Source organism: Acomys russatus, chromosome 10, assembly GCF_903995435.1.
Source record: "Acomys russatus chromosome 10, mAcoRus1.1, whole genome shotgun sequence".
Lineage (NCBI taxonomy): Eukaryota > Metazoa > Chordata > Mammalia > Rodentia > Muridae > Acomys > Acomys russatus.
The window spans coordinates 65,390,025-65,399,005 of record NC_067146.1 but is presented as its reverse complement, the minus strand read 5'-3'; the positions used below and the strand labels follow the sequence as shown (position 1 = coordinate 65,399,005).

Genomic DNA, 8,981 nt, shown 5'->3' with positions numbered 1-8,981 from the left:
GGGTTCTTCAGGCTGATTTAGGGAGAATAATACCTTTGAATACCCTCCAATAAAAATTAGGGAAAATGGTTAAGTAAGCCAGCAATGGTATTTGTGGTCCAGTTTCTAAATGTTGAGAAATTCCAAGTTTATATAGGAGTCCTGTGTGGGACATTCTGAAATGCTGAGCCAACTGGGGTCAGAAGCTTTCTACAATGCTGTCCTTGATGCAGTCCAATTCTGATGTGTGACAGTAACTGAGGGGCTTGGGGATGGAACCTGGAGGATGCAGGATGTCACTGTCATGCATGCTGATAGGAGCGAATCCTATCAGGTCTGATGCAGCATCAGCATCTGGTTCTTTTGTTGTGAAAACACAATTTCTCACAAGCATTATTCAGTTCTAACAATATAATTGTATGAGGTGTGCGGGGTGAACAGATCAATTAAGGCTGGTTCTCTACTCATTGTGTGAGCAGAAGTAAGACATTTGTAAATCTCCCTTCATGACATAGTAAGAATGGCCTCTGATGATAAGTCATAGAGAATCTATGACAAACATGAAGCCTTGGCTATGCACAGACATTCATATCCCTGCCAGTCTCAGAGCTATTCCCATGTAGTGGGATTAGCAATATAAGTTACATACTTGTTCTGTAGCTTGAGGTTCTTACATCTTGATTGCAGGCCCCTAGTTCATCACCTTCCAATCCTATCCCTCCCTTATCCCCTTTCCCTCCCTTTCCTAGTCCTAAAAAAATTGAGCCCTCATCGCTTAATGTCCTTTGTACTATATATATCCTTTTCCTCTGTGGCCTGGCAAGGCCACCCTGCAAATCTCAGCACTCTGTACAGTTTATAGGTATGAATCTCTGCTCTATTGATATGTGAATGTTTTTCCTCAACTGTACCTATAATTTGAAAGTTTGACTTCTTTCTCTTTTTAAATTTTTTTTATTAATATATTCTTGTTACATCTCAATGGTTATCCCATCCCTTGTATCCTCCCATTCTTCCCTCCCTCCCATTTTTCCATTATTCCCCTCCCCTATGACTGTTCCTGAGGGGGATTACTTCCCCCTGTATATGCTCATAGGGTATCAAGTCTGTTCTTGGCAACCTGCTGTCCTTCCTCTGAGTGCCACCAGGTCTCCCCCTCCAGGGGACATGGTCAAATGTGAGGCACCAGACTTCTTTCATGCTGTCCTGCATACAAAATACTTTGTAAGGATGCAATTTACCATCTGTGCAGCATTTCCTGACCCATAGCCTGATTTCCACTTATAACACAGTTACATTACCTCACTTCTGTGTGGTAAACACACAAGTATGTCTGGAAGTTGTAACATTGCCTTAAAGTTAGCCAAACAGCTGTTAGTTTCTACCCAAGTCCCCGAAGACACTGTCAAGTATGTATGGAAGCCATCTCAAATGTTTTAGCAGCAGAGAGGGTAACGGTGGGAATGTGAAATGTTTTTATACTACTTTTAAATGAATATTATCATTATTACTTTTTTTTGTTCACAATCCTAGGATCAATTAATCATCACAGGCAGGTATGCTTGGGAAAAATAACTCACACATGGGAAACCCAGAGCTCAGCTGATCCTACTCCACTGGTCTCTTGGAATTCAGGAAGTTAACTTTTCCATTTGATGGTGCCACTTTGTAACAACCTCCATGTCAGAATTGACTTCTGCAGATGACGTGATCATTGTGGGTCTAGAGGGAGATGAGCTGATAATATAACTACTTTTTAGGGCCTCACTCTAAATGGATATTTGTGAAAGACCCAGCCTGGTGAGCATTTCTTTTACTCTTCATTAATAATGAGCGCTGTACGTAGGTGATAGAATAAAGCAGGGTTTTCTGTAATAAATGACTATAGAATTCTTTGCTTTGAATATTAGTTTTTAGTCATACAGTATAATGATGACACAACAGATGCTTCTAGACATAAGCGTATCAGCATAAGGATTTATTAAAGGACATTGATTTCAATTAATGATAAAGCAGGGTTTTCTGTAATAAATGACTATAGAATTCTTTGCTTTGAATATTAGTTTTTAGTCATACAGTATAATGATGACACAACAGATGCTTCTAGACATAAGCGTATCAGCATAAGGATTTATTAAAGGACATTGATTTCAATTAATGTGATTTCTCATTATAATATATATTACAGTAGAAAGCTGGCTATTGCAAAGAGGACAGGGCCTAGCTGAAGGCTGGCTAGAGAGCAAGAGGACAGGCTACCAGGATGAAGATTATCAATGGGTATTATATATTAAATGAAAATATAATGAAATCATTATTTTATACTGATATATATATGTAAAAAGTTGCTGTAGATGGAATATTTCAACCACTGTACCTGAGTATGTATTCTTCTGTGTACTCTAGTAATTCTAAGATTATGGTTGCATGTAGGTATTGCCAACTGTGTTAGTCTTCTATCCCAGTAACAAAATACTTGAAATATATTAGAGGGGTAAAAAAAAAATTCCAGACATTTATTCGTTTACAGTAGTCCACTTATAAATTAAGATATATATGAATTGTTTTTTAATGTTCATATTTTACTAATTTTCTTCAGTTAACTGGTTGCATTTCATTCAGTGAAACATGATATGAACATACAACAAATGTTAACTAATTTAGTATTTATCAGTTATTTTCAATTCTGGTAAGTCTGTATATATGTAGCAATTCTCAGAGAAGTTTCTACTCATGGTCTCATAAAACATGACACATTTTTTTACATTATATAATGAGTCTTTGTAAAAATTTAGACAGATTTCCTTATTCTATTGCAATGATTTCTCACTTAGTAGATCTTTTCTGGATATTTCAAAAGTGTCTGGAAATTTCACCTCACTTCTTTATTAAATCCATGTTAAATTTTCTTGCAAAAATTTAAACTGGATAATTTTCAGTAGGTATTTGTATATTTAAATTAAAATAAATCTAGTTTTAATAGTTCAAGTTTTCTAGATTGAATCTTGTATCATTGTTACTGATACAATATTGAGTAACCATTTTATTTGCAGAGAGAAAAATATTTTCAATTCTTAAATAGTATACAATTATTTAAAGTCAAATTACCCAATGTGTTTTATAATTGTTAGAAAACACATCTGTCAATTAAAATATGCATTCATAAAGAAATGGAAAATAAATGTAGGTTTAGGTAGCTATAATCACAAGTCCGAGAGACAGAGAGAGAGAGAGAGAGAGAGAGAGAGAGAGAGAGAGAGAGAGAGAGAGAGAGAGAGAGAGACGTGCCAGACACAAATATAATAAAATTAAACTGGAAAACAGATAATGTAAAATTTATAAAATTGTCCTTTTAAAAAGACACAATGATGTCAGTTAAAGCCATTAAGTTTCTTGCCACAGAGTATAAATACCATAACAACCAAATCATAGAAGTTTATTCTTGTAAGCAGTATTGTGAGTTTAGTTTGTTTTTGTAATTTATATTAAATATCTGCCTTGATACACTATGAAGGGCCCATGGATCTCATCTAGTCAACTGCAAAACAGAGGACACATTTTCTACCTTCCGTATAATTCATTTTATTTCACAAATGTATTTAATATAATTCCTAGTTTTTCATTCAAATGATATATTGTATTATTGTTAGCATCCCTGGCAGACGTTATGCTTCTGCTATTACTCTCTTCTTAGTCTCAGTGATTTGATAATCTCTCTGTCTCTGTCTCTGTCTCTCTCTGTCTCTGTCTCTCTCTGTCGCTGTCTCTCTTACACACACACACACACACACACACACACACACACACACATTGCCAATGAACATTTTCATGGAACTTGTGACCAAATTCTGGGTGTGATTTCTTCCCCACAGTCTCACAGTGGCACTTCTTCTGCTGCTTCATCTCAGGGGAGCTGGTTAGTAAGTGTGAGATTGTAATATTCTAGTCAGTGTCTCTGTGCTCCTTGTTACACTCTTACTAAACTCAATTTCCACAGAACAATCAATGCATTCAAATTACTTAAGTGTATAGGAAATAGCTGTGAATTTATTCCTTATCAATAAGTGATCAATATTTATTCTGGCAGCCATCATCTCTTTCATAAAGGGATCCAGACAACTAGCGTGGGTGGCTAAGGTCTTAATCTCCTGAGTTCCTGAAGACTTACTCTTGTTACGCTCTTTGTGGATAGTAGTTGAGGCAAAACCATACTCACTTATGTTTTCTGAGCAGTCATACAGCTTTCAGGTAATTACACACTAATTATGGTAAATCTTAAAAGGAATATGATACTCTTTATCAAGTGTATTTGTATGTTGTTAGATTACTAAATCTCCACAAGTTTATAAAACAAGACTGTTCTAGAATCCAAACTGTGACAATGAAGGAGTAACATGATTTTTCTTGGGAGAGCATAGAGGTATGCACAAAGCATCTCTTGGTCTCTTGTGTTGCAGGTCTCTTCAGACAGCTGCCTGCACACTGCATAGTCTTTATCTGGGCTAATTTAATAGTGACGGCTTCTCCACTATTATGAATGTTTATGAATACACTTTAGGTTTTAGTATTTACAAGTAAAATTACAATTTAAACTAATGTGAAAAGCCTCAGCACTAAAATGAAAAAAAAAAGTGGCTTCTCTCAGTGCATGCATATGTTAACAACTCTGATGCCTTTGTAACCTTTTTTGATCTAGTCTCAGCTTCAGTGAGCATGAGAGGATGATGCCACTTGCTGAAATCACAAGGTATTCCAGTTTTTGTATATGATAAAGATTTACAGAACAATAGACACTAGGTAGAAAGTTTAAAGAACTTACCTTTAGGGGAAAATTTTTATATTACAATCTTTTTTTACCTTATGCTATCATCTTTTTATATTAATAATAATACATGTGCTATATTAATAAATTAAATGTATAATTAATGAAAATTATTATACACACATCATGTGTGCATTTGCAATTTTATAATTGAATAAAGCTGCTAATCTTTTAATTTGGAGCCTGCAGCTTAAATTAAATATTATCAGGGAGCTTTTATTTCTTTATTTAATATTTATTTTTATTTTACATATATGAGTGTTTTACTTCATGTATGTTTGTATATCACTGGCATTCCATGTCAAGATTGCAATGAGTCACTCAGAACTAGGGTTACACATGTTTACAATTTATCACGCTGTTGATGGGAACCTAACCAAGGTCCTTCACAAGAGTTAAAAGTGCTCTTAACCACCGTCCATCTTTCTAGCACATATCATCTACTAGACTAAGCTCTTTAGGTTAAAAAAAAACCTGTGTTGTTCATCATGTCGTATTCATGCGGATGTTGTAGGATGATCTCTTCCACTAACTTCTTCACTAATCACAAATGCATGTGTGCATCTGTATTTGTGGCGTATACATGTGAACTTGAAAATACAATTGAGCCCTCTTTTTCTCACAAGAATATGAGTCAGTATTGTAATCTTCTATTTCTCTATCGCCAAGCTGATTTTAAATTACTTAATTAAATAAATTCAATAACAAAATGATCGTGGTTCCTGATCAAAATACCTTTTTTAAGCACCAAAGTTAAGACTGCTGAGTGAAACTGTAAAAATGTGTTGGGACCTAGTTTTCCAATGTACGGGAATGAATCTCTTTTAAAAAGAAATTCCAAAAGATCCTCACTATATCTTCATCTTCAGCAAACTCATGTATTTCATAATGTATGGAAAATAGTACTCGTCTTAATGTCGCATGTCCTCTCTTGTGGGAGGCTCTGAGATCACTATCTTCAGAAGTGGTTATGTAGCCTGTAGTGACTACAGAAACCAAGAAAGCAAAAATGGGACCATTGCCAGGATAGGGGAGGTGGTGGGAACAATAGGGAGCAGAATGGCAGCATGCAAGTATCTGATCAGGGAAATGGGGATGACAGGCTCCTTAGGCAGGGAGGAGGGAGGTAAACACAGAAGATAGCGAGTGGAAGTTAGAGGTGAGTAGTGGGATACAATTGACCAGATAGGGAAAATGGAAAATGGGTGGGTTCTTAGGTAAGTGTGAGGGAGGTAAATACAGAAGAAGGAGGAAGTTAGGTAAAATAACAATACAGATGGCTAAAGAGATGTAAGGAATAATACTGTTAATGATTTCCTCCCCTCATCCAGAAAAAAGAAAAATTAGTGTTTTTCTTGACAGCTAGGAGTTAGTTCTTTAATCTTAAATTAGAGTTCACCGTGGGTTTACATGATATATGAACAGAAACTGAATGGGCATCCATCTAGGACCATTTATCACCATAATGATTATACAATTAATAGGTTATGGAAAGTAAATTAATGGTCACCAATTGTTTCTGTATCTTGCATTCTAGATTCTGAGGATGTCAGATTTCACGGAAAAAGAATCATAAACAGATGAGTAAAGCAGTGAGATTATAATGAACTATCACTGTGATTGCATTGAAATTATGAGTTGAAATCATGGATAGTTGCAATATAGAGCATAGTAAACAGTAGAATATGAGACTTACCCACCTGATGTTTTTGTATTTCTTTTGTGATTTCCTCTACAGGACTTACATAGTTTGTTCAGTTGTATAAATTAACATTCTGTGCTCATCACTGCTGTTTTAGGTGTTAAGTATACAATGAGACAATCTAAATAAACAGGGTTAGATTTCTAAGACATGAGACTCAGGTGCAACATAGGGAAACAAAGTGTGAATTGTGAATAGATTTGACTATGAATGCATTTATTATCTACAATATGCTGTATGTACTGGAAATACATAGAGTGTTTATGGAAATGTAGTGTGTGATGTACAGTCGGGAACACCAAATGTTCCAGACAGGTTAATCAAGAATTAGCGAGGATGAGCTGAAGTGATGGCTCAGTGGTTAAGAGCATTGTATGCTCTTCCAAAGGACCAGGTTTAGATTCCCAAAAGCCACATGGCAGTTCACAACTGTCTGTTACTCCAGTCCCATCAGATTTGATATCGTTATACCAATGCACAAATAAAATTAAATAAATTATCAAAAAAGAATTAGTAGGAAAATAGAATGGTGATATATACATACTGTCCAGTTTATTGCAAATTTGATCTATAATATAAATATTTTTTCAGATATTAGAAATATTCCTACACTATGGTCTAAAGGTGAAGCCATCTCCATTATGTCCTCATTAGAGAATATCCTTTATTTCCAAGCTGGACTTGGAGTCTTAGCCAATATGTTTCTTAATTTTTTCTATACCTGTATAATCCTAGATCACAGGTGTAAGCCCATGGACCTGATCTCCTGTCAACTGACCTTCATTCACATAATGATGCTCCTCACTGCAGGGGAAATTTGGCTTGCAGACATATTTGAGTCATTGAATGTTAAGAATGACTTCAAATGTAAGGCAACTTTTTACATACACAGGGTGATGAGAGGCCTCTCCATCTGCATCACCTGCCTCCTGAGTGTGTCTCAGGCTGTCACTATCAGTCCCAGTACCTCTGTGTTGGCAAAATATAAACATAAACTGAAAAAACACATTTTTAATGCTTCCTTATATATTTGGTCTTTCAACTTGTCCTTCAGCAGTAGGTGGATCTTCTATGGTGGTGGTTTTATCAATGTAAGTGAGACCAACCAGATGAAAGTCTCTAAATTCTGCTCACTCTTCTCCATGAACTACATCATCAGAGGATTTCTTTTAACAGTGACAACTGCCAGAGATGTGTTTCTTGTAGGAGTCATGCTGACAACAAGCACATACATGGTGATTCTTTTGTTCAGACATCAGAGGCAATGCAAGCATCTTCATAGCATCCGCCAACTGAGAGCATCTCCTGAGAAAAGGGCCACACAGACCATCTTGGTGCTGGTGGTTTTCTTTGTGGCCGTTTACTGGGTTGACTTCATTATTTCATGCATCCCATTCCTCTTATGGACGTACAGCCCAGTCATCCTGACTGTTCAGAAGTTTGTGATGAATATTTATCCCACAATTACTCCTTTGGTACAAATCAGTTCTGATAACAGAATAATCAATGTACTGAAAATCCTGTGGTCAAAGAGGCACCAGATTTTTAAAAAAAGATGAATTTCTCTCTTCTTTCATAAAACAATTCTTTTTTTTTTTTTTTTTTTTTTGGTTTTTCGAGACAGGGTTTCTCTGTGTAGCCTTGGCCATCATGGACTCGCTTTGTAGACCAGGCTGGCCTCGAACTCACAGCGATCCGCCTGCCTCTACCTCCCGAGTGCTGGGATTAAAGGCGTGCGCCACCACGCCCGGCTTCATAAAACAATTCTTTTAATTTTATTTATATGTACAAGTGTTGTGCTTGTATGTATCTATGTGTGCATTCCTGGTTCTTGAATGTATTCATGTGTGTATTCCTGCTTCTCACAGACTTCTGAAGAGGTCGTGGAACCTCCTGAAACTGGAATTTCCAATGGGCACCAGTGCCATGCTGGTATAGCCCCAGTTATTTTTTGATTTTCTAAATTACAGACTGTCTTAAATTTTTATTGTTCAAATTACAAAGCAAATTTCATGTGATTTAAATAAAATTTGTGGCAATAAATATATCCATTCTCTTTTGCTGCCAAGTGCTATAAAGTTCTTATCATTGTATGTTGTAAGTTGATATTTCCACATTATTTTTTCTACTCTCTATATTTTACTTAATATGATAAAGGTGTTTTTGATTCTAAGATGAATCAAAAGACACTCCCTGCTACTAGTGACTTTTAAAGCCTTTCTTTTGAAAACATTTTAATCTACTCTTAGTAATCAAAAGTAGTGTAAATTGTATCTTTAGTTCTGTTATTATTTAAAGTTTTTCTGGATCATATACATAATGTGAATTTAAATTTTTCACTTCATCTACATTTAGTGAATTATTATTGGTAAATAAAAATTATTTGTATACACATACATGTTGTACAATGTGTTTTATATGGATGTGTGTTTTGTACACTTGTGTGTTTGTGCAAGTGTTCCCCACCATGCTCCACCA

The 8,981-nt window shown here is 35.6% G+C and overlaps 1 protein-coding gene across 1 annotated transcript; it reads left to right on the top strand.

Moving 5' to 3' along the window:
- Window positions 1–7,138: 7,138 nt before the first annotated feature.
- LOC127194723 (putative vomeronasal receptor-like protein 4) lies at window positions 7,139–8,062 on the top strand. The gene has a single exon (XM_051152288.1). The coding sequence runs from the start codon at window positions 7,145–7,147 to the stop codon at window positions 8,060–8,062; it is 918 nt and encodes a 305-aa protein (XP_051008245.1). The 5' UTR covers window positions 7,139–7,144.
- The last annotated feature ends 919 nt before the right edge of the window (window positions 8,063–8,981 follow it).